This window comes from Salmo salar, chromosome ssa02 (genome assembly GCF_905237065.1).
Source record: "Salmo salar chromosome ssa02, Ssal_v3.1, whole genome shotgun sequence".
NCBI lineage: Eukaryota > Metazoa > Chordata > Actinopteri > Salmoniformes > Salmonidae > Salmo > Salmo salar.
The window spans coordinates 37,629,977-37,642,699 of NC_059443.1; the positions used below are offsets into that span (position 1 = coordinate 37,629,977).

The 12,723-nt window shown below is 39.3% G+C and overlaps 1 protein-coding gene across 2 annotated transcripts in view; it reads right to left on the reverse strand.

Annotated features, from left to right (window-relative positions):
• Nucleotides 1–10,679, reverse strand: part of LOC106582287 (D-ribitol-5-phosphate cytidylyltransferase) — a 36,217-nt gene extending 25,538 nt beyond the window's left edge. For both annotated transcript variants that reach the window (XM_045703523.1, XM_045703528.1), the window contains exons 1-6: nt 10,271–10,679; nt 9,501–9,750; nt 8,466–8,615; nt 1,262–1,366; nt 884–929; nt 75–172 (exon numbers count right to left, since the gene is read on the reverse strand). In XM_045703523.1, coding sequence (XP_045559479.1) covers nt 75–172; nt 884–929; nt 1,262–1,366; nt 8,466–8,615; nt 9,501–9,695 — 594 coding nt within the window. In that variant the 5' untranslated portion in view covers nt 9,696–9,750; nt 10,271–10,679. The remainder of the gene's footprint in view (nt 1–74; nt 173–883; nt 930–1,261; nt 1,367–8,465; nt 8,616–9,500; nt 9,751–10,270) is intronic.
• Nucleotides 10,680–12,723: the final 2,044 nt, after the last annotated feature.

Consider the following 12,723-nt stretch of genomic DNA (forward strand, 5'->3'; position numbering starts at 1 on the left):
ACATCAATGTGATGATCGAATGTAAAATCTCACAAACATTGTAATTGTAATCATCATCATAATCATCACCATACCATGTCCAAAGCGCTCATGCTCCTCTGCAGAGCGTTGGCCAGCTCTGTAGCCTGTGCAGACCCACCTGTGACAACACAGGCCGACTGGGAGAAAGTCTCTGAAAAAGAAAGTGTACTTTGACCACTTTTGCTGCAAATCTCCATTACTTAGCAATGCTAATCATCTTTAAACATAGCGAGAATTCATTGAAATCAGCAGCACTCGGAATTCAACTTGATTTACGTGGGAAAGTGATGTGCCAAAGACACACGCACACACATGAATGAATATGTATTCTTGCATATGCTCCCAACACACACGAACAATGAATTCATTCACACACAAAGCTCTCGTGGTATAATTACTATGCTCAATATGTCATAATCCAGTTGGACGGCCCAGGTGCATACAGAGGTAAAGAGTAGGACTGATGACTTTATGAATATTTCCCTGACTGTGTAGAGAACATGATGGCTCTACCCTGCCCTGACTTGTATAGATGGCATTCACATCACAGACTGCAAACACTCTCCCTTACTTTCTGACAAACTTAAAAACAAGACTTCGTAGAATATCTTGCTGGGAGGGCAATAAAAGACTATTCTATTTCTCATCTACACTCTATTCCATTCTAAACGGGCATTGTCTCACACAGGACAAAACACCTTTACGTCACTTACATGGTATAGAAAATAGTGCTAACGTACATTAGGTCTATAAAGTACGTGGTTTTACTGTCGAGATAAACAACGATCATGGAAATATTGCACTTAAAAACAGTACAATGTTAAAGTTGTGTATAAAAATGTATACAGATACACAGTCATACCTTTGACAATGGACTCTGCTGCAGCCAAATCTCCTTTGTAGGTCACCTACAGTAGAAATAAACTTAGTTTAACAACATGTTAGCATCAAACCTGTTCTAAAAAGCATTGTTAATTTTAGTGCAAATATATTTAGATTCATAGGCCTTTACCCCATTACTGGCTTATTTCAATGCTATCAAAACCATTTAAAAAAAAGTTTACTTTCAGTCATCATATCAAGTAGTATTAAATACAATACACAACGTATAAATTCAGATATGTACTTATCCCTGTATAACAAACTAGTAATAAGAATACAGCTAGAGCTACGACAATTGCCTAATTTAGGCTTAAAGGCATTGTCCCAAACTGAGTTCCAGTGTCCCAGGCTTGCTCACCTTCCACAGGGTTGGCAGGCCCTCGATGAGCTTGACATTGGTGCCACAGTACTGCAGAGCCAGATGAAGGCACTCGGTGCCAAACTCAAAGTCCGACTCGCTGCACTATGAGGACAGGACACAAGAGACGTGGTATTGTTGATGATGCATAACAAACTGAGTTAGTTCCTATTTCATAAACAGAGTTGAGAAAGTCTTCTAGGGACAAACAAAAGAGGATAGCTCACAAATTCACATCGACCATAGTTACATCTAAACAGATTTTTCACCTAGTCGGCTCAGGGATTCTAACCAGCGACCTTTCGGTTATTGGCCCAACGCTGTTAACCACTAGGCTACCTGCCACCCCAAATCAGAGGAAAGTTGAGTTCATAACCCTTTGGTCCAGTGCAGTGAGAACACATTGGAATCAGATTGCCGTCGCTGTAGATCGCATTGCATTGAAAAAGTGACATAAGCGATGAGCTCATGGCTTTTAAGATACTGTGTGTAAACTCATGCTACCTGAGATAATATGCGGGCAATATTTTATCAGAGTTATAAAAGAGAGGGCCTTTTTCTCAGGACCCTGGAACTGAAGGAGAAATATGACTGCGTCCTGTGGTAATTGAACCTGTAGAATTTTCTCCCAGTACAAAGGCGTGCACTGGGGACAGGATAGCGTGTCTCCCCTTTGTCTTTTCAGCCCAGAGTTCTGCCAGCCTCAATGCATGTCAAACTACAAATGTGAGGCTCACGCAGATATTTTAGAATATGTCCTACAGTGCTAACTTGACAGACACCTTACACTTCCCCAACTTCGATGGACACAAGCGGAGAGGGGGTGGGGCACTCCCCATCGCGCCAGAGTCCCTCGTTCTCACAAATACACTTACATCACATCAAATTTGTCTTAATTGTCAGTGAAATGCTACTTGACTGGCCTTGACACTTCACTTCACTTGCATAGTAAATGTGCTCTCATTTTCAGAGTCAAAGCCAAAACCAACAGGGCTTCCTGGTAATCTAAAATTCGTATGTGCCAGGAACCAAAATAACTGCAGACAAATGGGGCTCCAATTGGACCCATACTTCGGCTCTTAGTCAGGGCTTCCTACGTCCTTCAAAACACTGGTATCTGCATCACCATCTAAATCGACCCAAGGTTCAAATAGCAGAGCTCTGAAGTATCTGGGATGGTTGAAAAATAAATATGGTGAATTTTTGCAGTGACGGATTTGTGATAGACAGAAAATTTTACAATGTAAAAGTTATACGCCTACATGGCTCAGTTGGTAGAGCATGGTGTTTGCAATGCCAGCATGGTGTGTGCAATGCCAGGGTTGTGGGTTCGATTCCCATGGGGGGCCAGTACAAAAAAAAATGCACGAAATGAAATGTATGCATTCACTACTGTAAGTCGCTCTGGATAAGAGCATCTGCTAAATGACTAAAATGTAAATGTATAAGAATCCACACATTTATGATTTTGGTCAAAGGGGCGATTCCTCACAAATCTAGAAGAAAAAATGATTTGGGAGATTTTCCCAACATTTAATCCATAGAAGGGTCCAATGGAGGAAGGATTATTGACATATTTTACATTTGTATCTTAAAGCCCAATTGAGAAATAATGAACTGAAGTTGGAACCTTTGTGACATTATGGCCTTACCCAGGCCTCCTTTAAGACTTTATAATGTTTCATCGGTAGGTGCTACAAAGAAAAATGTGTTTCATATGAAGCTTTGCCACTTGCTCTGTAATATGAGTAACATTTTGATTTCAATAATGATTTTCTTTCATTAATGTATGAATATTTAAAAATAGAAACATGAATATTGAAAACATACCCTTTTTGATTTGGCAAATGTTTCAATATATTGTTGAACATAGTATACTCTACAGGCATATCAAAGTTCCAAAGTGGGATCTCTGCTAGTTTTAATGTTATGGACAATTTTATACAGAGAATGTAACCAATCACAGCCCTCCTTTTACTTGTATCATTGCACATCCTGCAAATCACCAGCAGAGGGCAACTGTTTTGAATCGATTTTCACAATCACTGTTTGTAATGCTTACAAATTGGATCATAACTCTAACAGTAGAAGAGATCCCACTCTGGAACTTTGAAATGCCCAAAGAGTATATTATGTTCAACAATATATTGAAAAATGTAGCAAATCAAAACATTTTCAGTGTTGGGGGTAATGCGTTACAAAAGTACCGCATTACAGTAATGTATTACTTGTATCAGTAATGGAATAATATAACAAGTTACTGTGTTCAAATATTGTAATACTATTAGTTACTTTTTCAAGTAACGCATCCGATACTGGCAAATTGGGCCACCTTGATTGGCAAAGCTGGACACTTAATTATTTATTGTAAAGAAGGATAATTGAGAGTGTACATGAATAATATATATTTGTGATAAATTAAATGTATTAAAAACACTTTAGGTATTTTTGTGGAACATTAATAATTAATGATCTACATGAAATAATCTGACAAGTGGAAAAAAAATCTAACATTTGTAAAAGGAAATATGAAAAATAAAACACTAATATATCTTGATTAAATAAGTACTCAACCCCATGAGTCAATACGTTAGAATCCCCTTTGGCATCGATTACAGCTGTGAGTTTTTTTGCCTAAGTCTCGAAGAGCTTTCAACACCTGGGTTGTGCAACTTTTGCCCATTATTCTTATCAAAATTCTTCAAGCTCTGTCAAATTGGTTGATGATCATTGCTAGACAACCATTTTCAAGTCTTGCCATTTATTTTCAAGCAGATTTAAAACGACCACTCAAGAACATTTACTGTCTTCTTGACTCCAGTGTAGATTTGGCCTTGTGTTTTAGGTTAGTGTCCTGCTGAAAGGTGAATTTATCTCCCGGTGTCTGGTGGAAAGTATACTGAACAAGGTTTTCCTCCAGGATTTTGCCTGTGCTTAGCTCCATTACGTATTTATTTTATCCTGAAAAACTCCCCAGTCCTTAAAGATTACAAGCATACCCATAACATGATGCAGCCACCACTATGCTTGGAAATATAGAAAGTGGTACTCAGTAATATGTTGTTTTGGATTTTCCCCAAACATAACACTTTGTATTCAGGACAAAAAGTGATTTGCTTTGCCACATTAAATTTAGTACCTTGTTTTAAACATGATGCATGTTTTGGAATATTTTTTATTCTGTACAGGCTTCCTCATTTTCACTCTGTCAATTAGGTTAGTATTGTGGAGTAATTACAATTATTATTATTTTATATGTATTTTTTAACCTTTATTTAACTAAGAAAGTCAGTTAAAAACAAATTCTTATTTACAATGACTACCTACCAAAAGGCGAAAGGCCTCCTGTGGGGATGGGGGCTGGGATAAAAAAAGGACAAAACACACATCACAACAAGAAAAGATACCACAACACTACATAAAGAGAGACCTAAGACAACAACATAGCATGGCAGCAACACATGACAACACAGCATGGTAGCAACACCACATGACAACAACATGGTAGAAGCACAACATGGTAGCAGTACAAAACAGGGTACATACAATATTGGGTACAGACAACAGCACAAAGGCAAGAGGGTAGAGACAACAATACATCACGCAAAGTAGCCACAACTGTCAGTAAGCGTGTCCATGACTGAGTCTTTGAATGAAGAGATGGAGAATGTTGTTGATCCATCCTCAGTTTTCTCCTATCACAACCATTAAACTATGTAACTGTTTTAAAGTCACCACTGGCCTCATGTTGAAATCCCCGAGCAGTTTCCTTCCTCTCCGGCAACTGAGCTAAACATTTTGTTTTTGAGCTAGGAAGGACGCCTGTATCTGTGTCGTGACTGGGCGTATTGATACACCCTCCAAAGCGTAAGTTAATAACTTCACCATGCTCAGAGGGATATTCAATGTCCGCTTTTTATAATAAAATTACCCATCTTCCAATAGGTGCCCTTCTTTGCAAGGCATTGGAAAACCTCTGTGGTCTTTGAGGTTGAATCTGTGTTTGAAATTCACTGCTAGACTGAGGGACCGTACAGAAAATTGTTAAACACTATTATTGCACACAGAGTGAGTCCATGTATTATTCACATTTTTACTTATGAACTTATTTAGGCTTGCCATGACAAAGGGGTTGAATACTTATTGAAAAGACATTTCAGCTTTTTATTTTCTATTTATTTGTAAACAATTCAAAAAACAGTATTCCACTTTGACAATATGAGGTATTGCCTTGGCCAGTGACACAATTTTTTTTGAAAAGGGTCAAGGGGTGTGAACACTTTCTGAAGGAACTGTTCTTGTAAGGTTATGAACATAGATAGCTAGGGTTTTTAATGTTGGTGAGGTCATATCTTTCCAAGTAAAATGAAGCTATGCTAGCTTTCGCTAGCAAGCTAGCCGATAGCAGATTTAAGGAAAATGAAATGGAACATTTGATCCTATTAAGAAAATGGATATCTGTTAAGGAAACATGTATTTCAAAATGGTATTTCTCCATTGAAATGACCTAGGGGAGTGTCAGTTTGAAAGTAACTGGGTCTCCCAGTTTGACAGTAGGCAATTGGCAGCAGCATACCACCCTGAATCCCACTGCTGGCTTGCCTCTGAAGCTACGCAGGGTTGGTCCTGGTTGGTCCCTGGATGGGAGACCAGATTATGCTGGAAGCTCTGTTGGAGGGCCAGTACAAGGCACTCTTTACACTGGTCTAAAAAAAATATCCCAATGCCCCAGGGCAGTGATTGGGGACATTGCCCTGTGTAGGGTGCCGTCTTTTGGATGGGACGTTAAACAGGTGTCCTGACTCTCTGTGGTCACTAAAGATCCCATGGCACTCATCGTAAGAGTAGGGGTGTTAACCCTCGGCATCCTGGCTAAATTTCCAATCTGGACCTCGTCATGGCCACCTAAACATCCCCGGCTTCCAATTGGCTCATTCATACCCTGTAACTATTCCCCAGGTTGTTGCTATAAATGACAATGTGTTCTCAGTCAACTTACCTGATAAAATAATTGTTGTAAAAATAATGGGACACTGCCAAAATTGTAATATTTTAAAATGGTGAGAGTACTGTAGTACAAAAACCACTTACAGTCATTCTCAATTACATCCCATTACAAAATATGTTGCATTGAGACAGTGAATATCCTTCCTTCATGTTTTATAACCTTAACATTATTTACCTCAGAACACTGTAATTTTACTTACCATTATGCCTCTGTTATTCCACGGGATGCCACACCCACAATGATGATGTCATACCCATTGAACCCATTGTTTATCATCAAATGCTTCCTCACTAACACATAGGTATTGATTGTTGATTATGGTATTGCACATATTTAAAGATATCTATTACAAAGCTTAAGAGTCCCACTTTTCTCTGTGTCCCATTTAACCAATACTCACCCTATATGGAATTGTTCCACAAATATGTGTGAAAGAGACATTTATACTCATTACGATAAAACATACATATTTAATATGTTCTAATACAATTTCCATATAAACAATCGAAATCTGACAAACGCAATTCAAAAAAGTGCCTTTTATCAAAACGAAATTATGTCTTGATAAATCTAACACATCAAAGGAATATTGTCCAAAAACATTCTGGCAGCTTTACGAAAAGATTCATAGCCTACATATTAAAGCCATTAAATACCGGCTATCAAGTCACAACAAGGCCGACTTCAAACGCCGACCTCAAAATTCAAATAACCGGCGCATTTAACTGACCGCCGCGCAAATGCAAACTATGTCAAATAAATCCTACACATAATAATGCATTGAAATAAAAGGCATACAATCAAAGGGATTACTTATCATCAAAGACCTACAGTATTTAAGTCAAACGAAATCGACGAAACAACGCAAAAAGTACCAAAGGAAAATCTACACCTTCGATCATCTGACAGGCCTATAGCTTCGTGCTGAATGGATAGCGTAAAAAAAGCCAAATAAAGAGTAATATGTAATAGATTATATGTAATAGTGTTTTTCCATGTAACGAATCCAAACACACTGTTCATGTTTATATTTCTTAATTTTCATTAATTATTGTTAGAAAATTGTTATTGAAATCAAAATACTACAGTACAGAGCAAGAGGTAAAGCTTCATATGAATTATACTTAAAAAATGTCAAATATATGTCAACAAACCTTCCTCCAAAGGACCCTTCTGTGATTAAATGTTGTGAAAATCCCCAAAATCATGTTTTTTTTTGTTCTAGTTTTGTGAGATATCACCCAAAGGTGAAATTATTTCCATTATTATTTCGCAAGTATTCTTGGATGTTCAAATCTTCTCACATGTAAATTAAAAAAAATCACAGACGGTTAGACCTGTAGTAACCATGTTACTTCAATGTTATTTTTACGTTACCTTTACCAAGCCAAGAGGTCTTTTCTGTTGTTCGACAGAGTGATACGCTGCACAGTGCCAAAGTATATTAATGTGTCATTTCTTTCCCAGAAATAACCATGCCATAGTGAAAATGATGGCACCCACACCACAAACTCTTCAGCTTGAAACCCTGCAGGTTCGAGCACATCTGGTGAACAATAGACGACTGTAAAGACTTGGTGTGATGTATGAGAATCATAAAGTCTTTTGTCATCTAGTCGCATTGCTGGGATTAATTATTTCTTAAGCATAAATCTCTCTCAGACTGTCATTTTATGTGATTTAAGGGACCTTTTAAAGCAATTATTTGACATTGAGAGGGAAAATTCAAAACCTGCAGGACATGACCAGTGCTCGATTTGGAAAAAGGTTTTGCAGACATCCAAGGTTCTCTATTTCCCTGACCAGAAGTGGAGACAACTTCACAAAAACATTAATCTAAACGTGAGAACTAACTACTGTACAAGGCGTGGTTTGGACTTTGTTTCAAGGTGCATCCTTGTTGGCATATTTCCATTTAAGAAAATCATTCAATAGTTTGTTGTTTTATCAGTCACATCTCTAATTCAAATGTGCACGGTAAACATAGTAATTTTTAGCCAGGTCAAACAGACTGACTGGTGCATTTACTTTCTGTTTAACTGAAACAAAATGTGAGTTATCGTGAGATCAGGCTGGGTTCACGGGGCTATGTATTTTTTACATAGCCCCAAACCCGGGCTACCAGTTTTTATTAACTGGACTTTGGGTAGACTACAAGTGATGTTTTGTGTACAAGAGCTGCCTAGAAGTACCTACCCTCTGATAAGCCTGGTAGATGACATCATAGATGAATCCCTGGGGCATCTCACTGGCTCTATACTTGGTTCTCTCCAGAGAATGGTCCAGGTAGCCCTCCAATGTGGTAGCAATCACTGTGGAAACCAGAGGTTGGATAGCCCCAGCAGCCTGCAAAATAATAAACGGAACAGAATATGTCATTCTTCCTTACTCTTTATGGCAAACACACATATCAATCCAAAATGTATCAAATGGTTCCGATGCTATTGTGTCTTGAGGCTTACCACAATTGTTCTAGCCATGGCTGGATAACAACAATAAATACTAGCTAAACAACAGCTTGTGCTCACAATGCTTTTTAAACAACATTCCTGAGATCCAATTTTCTTGTGACCATGACATGATTGAGGATGAAAATCCCCATTGTGCCAAGAACAAGTATGGTCAATGAGATAGTGGGGGCAAAATTACTTGCAAATGGAATGAAAGCAAACATGTGTTATGTGTGTTACACATGTTGTTAAAATCAAAATTAATCTCATGCTCTTCGGAGGAGACTGACATTTAATCATGATCGGGGATACTGGCAAGTTAATGAAGACCAGACTGCTGGCTTTGAGAGTCAGTCACACACACACACACACACACACACACACACACACACACACACACACACACACACACACACACACACACACACACACACACACACACACACACACACACACACACACACACACACACAGTAAATGTCAGCCCCAATGTCAAAGAGCTCCTGCTCTCACTTCTCACTTTTGTGACCAGCCTTCAAAAATATCATGTCACAGCTAGTAAAATGTAAATATGAATCGCCATCTAAACATATCGGTGTCTTCCTTAGCCACTAATATCAGCCAATGTGGTTTACATTTGTCCTGGCTTACAGTAGGTATACATGGCTACAGTTGAGAGCAATGAATCGCTCCGTCTGAGTTCCACTGACTGTGTCGCGGTGGAAGAGATGGAGGACTTTGAATATGTACAAACCCTTTGCTCTTTGGCAGCCATTGTTACCTTCAGGAGGAAGTCCTCTTCCACAAAGGGCCGCACTGCATCATGAATGACGACCACCTTTGGTTTGACGCGGGCCGTACCACCCTCTCCCTCACTGAGGGCCCGGACCCCATTGAATATAGATCTGTGGCGAGTAGATCCGCCATGTACCACTAGGACATTTCTGTGGTGGAAGCGGTGGATAATGTCCATCATCAAATCTAAGCTCTCCTTGGCAACCACTACAACGATGCTTTGGATCCATGGCACTCTGTCAAAGAAACAGTGTGTCTAGTCATAAGTCAACAGCTTTCGCACTGTGGTTAGAACATATCATTCTTGTTGAGTATATTTGTTTCATTACTTGTGTCATGACTTGTTATATTACCATACATAACACATTCGGGTGCAATTATTTGCATACATTATTTCAACAGAATTCCACTGAAATGGTCACATTGAAACAAAAATACATGGTAGTATCAAGAACAAGTAGGCTATTTTGGACGTTGTAGAAAGTTGTTGGAAGTTGTAGAAAGACTCAAAATTGTAATGTATGACCTGATGGATTCAGAAAAGATCTGTTGAATGGGATAATTTGAGACATTACAAAACCTCACATTTATTCAGCGATAACATAAAAGAGCTTGACACCCCAGTGAAATGGTTTGTTTACATGTGGCTACTGTCTTGTGCAGTGACAAGATTAAGGGGCAGGGCCATAAAACTACAGTATTACAAACGGGACAGATATGTTTTCGCATGCAAACATTCGACACTTCAAGTGTTACCTCTCGAAAGTTTGAATTGTGTAGCTTATCAGAGGTCTGTTGAGAAATGTGCAGAACTGTTTAGGTGTCAATAGCCCCGTTCTTTCTCCACTGCCACCGGCTGGAAGAACCACAGCTACCGGGAAATCGACACTGCAAAGTCCCGCAATGTGCTTGTCCAACCGGGCTTCGCATGTTGAGAAATGCCCTGGTTCAACAGGCCTGGCCAGTTACTGGCCATGTCGCCCGTTTCGTCTTGCATGCTTCAGGCCAATTGATTCATTTGAAGTTAAAACGGACTAACATTGATGTCACGAATATATCCTACCGGTATCCCCGTGTACCGTTTCATTCATTCCTTTATGGGCGTAGACGAGTGATTGATTCGATATGTATCCTGCTACACTGTAGCCACTGCGCTGCGCTTGTCAAGGAACCCCTTTCATGCCTTTTTATTTTGACTGCTTGATGCAATTGAGCATACATTTACATTTTAGTCATTTAGTAGATGCTCTTATCCAGAGCGATTTACAGGAGCAATTAGGGTTAAGTGTCTTGCTCAAGGGCACATTGACAGTTTTTTCACCTAGTCAGCTCAGGGTTTTGAATCAGCAACCTTTCAGTTACTGGCCCAACACTCTTAACTGCCAGGCTACCTGCCGCATATTTATTTATTCAAGCTTGCTTGATCTGGTGCAAATGTATAGCTAGTATGATATGATAATTGTATGTGTAGGCCTATACTATATGGGATTACTTCACCTACAGTTGAAGTCAGAAGTTTACATACACTTAGGTTGGAGTCATTAAAACTCGATTTCAACTACTCCACACATTTCTTGTTAACAAACTAGTTTTGGAAAGTCGGTTAGGACACAAGTAATTTTTCCAACAATTGTTTACAGATAGATTATTTCACTTATAATTCTCTGTATCACAATTCCAGTGGGACAGAAGTTTACATACACTAAGTTGACTGTGCATTTAAACAGCTTGGAAAATTCCAGAAAATTATGTCATGGCTTTAGAAGCTTCTGATAGGCTAATTGACATCATTTGAGTCAATTGGTGGTGTACCTGTGGATGTATTTCAAGGCCTACCTTCAAACTCAGTGCCTCTTTGCTTGACATCATGGGAAAATGAAAAGAAATCAGCCAAGACCTCAGAAAAAAATTGTAGACGACCACAAGTCTGGTTCATCCTTGGGAGCAATTTTCAAATGCCTGAAGGTACCACGTTCATCTGTACAAACAATAGTACGCAAGTATAAACACCATGGGACCACGCAGCCGTCATACCGCTCAGGAAGGAGACGCATTCTGTCTCCTAGAGATGAACGCACTTTGGTACGAAAAGTGCAAATCAATCCCAGAACAACAGCAAAGGAACTTGTGAAGATGCTGGAAGAAACAGGTACAAAAGTATCTATATCCACAGTAAAACGAGTTCTATATCGACATAACCTGAAAGGCTGCTCAGCAAGGAAGAAGCCACTGCTCCAAAACCGCCATAAAAAATCCAGACTACGGATTGCAACTGCACATGGGGACAAAGATAGTACTTTTTGAAGAAATGTTCTCTGGTCTGATGAAACAAAAATAGAACTGTTTGGCCATAATGACCATTGTTATGTTTGGAGGAAAAAGAGGGAGGCTTGCAAGCCGAAGAACACCCTCCCAACCGTGAAGCACGGGAGTGGCAGCATCATGTTGTGGGGGTGCTTTGCTGCAGGAGGGACTAGTGCACTTCACAAAATAGATGGCATCATGAGGGAGGGAAATGATGTGGATATATTGAAGCAACATCTCAAGACATCAGTCAGGAAGTTAAAGCTTGGTCGCAAATGGGTCTTCCAAATGGACAATGACCCCAAGCATACTTCCAAAGTTGTGGCAAAATGGCTTAAGGACAACAAAGTAAACGTATTGGAGTGGCCATCACAAAGCCCTGACATCAATCCTATAGAAAATCTGTGGGCAGAACTGAAAAAGTGTGTGTGAGCAAGGAGGTCTACAAACCTGACTCAGTTACACCAGCTCTGTCAGGAGGAATGGGCCGAAATTCACCCAACTTATTGTGGGAAGCTTGTGGAAGGCTACCCAAAACGTTTGACCCAAGTTAAACAATTTAAAGGCAATGTTACCAAATACTAATTGAGTGTATGTAAACTTCTGACCCACTGGGAATGTGTTGAAAGGAATAAAAGCTGAAATAAATCATTCTCTCAACTATTATTCTGACATTTCACATTTTTAAATAAAGTGGTGATAATAACTGATCTAAGACAGGGAATTTTTACTAGGATTAAATGTCAGGAATTGTGAAAAACTGAGTATAGATGTATTTGGCTGAGGTGTATGTAAACTTTTGACTTCAACTGTACATGCTTCAACATTGAAATGCCATCTAGTGTTCCATAGAACAATTTGGGGTAGGCCTACATATTTGTAGGTGGTCGACATGCGCTGCCACC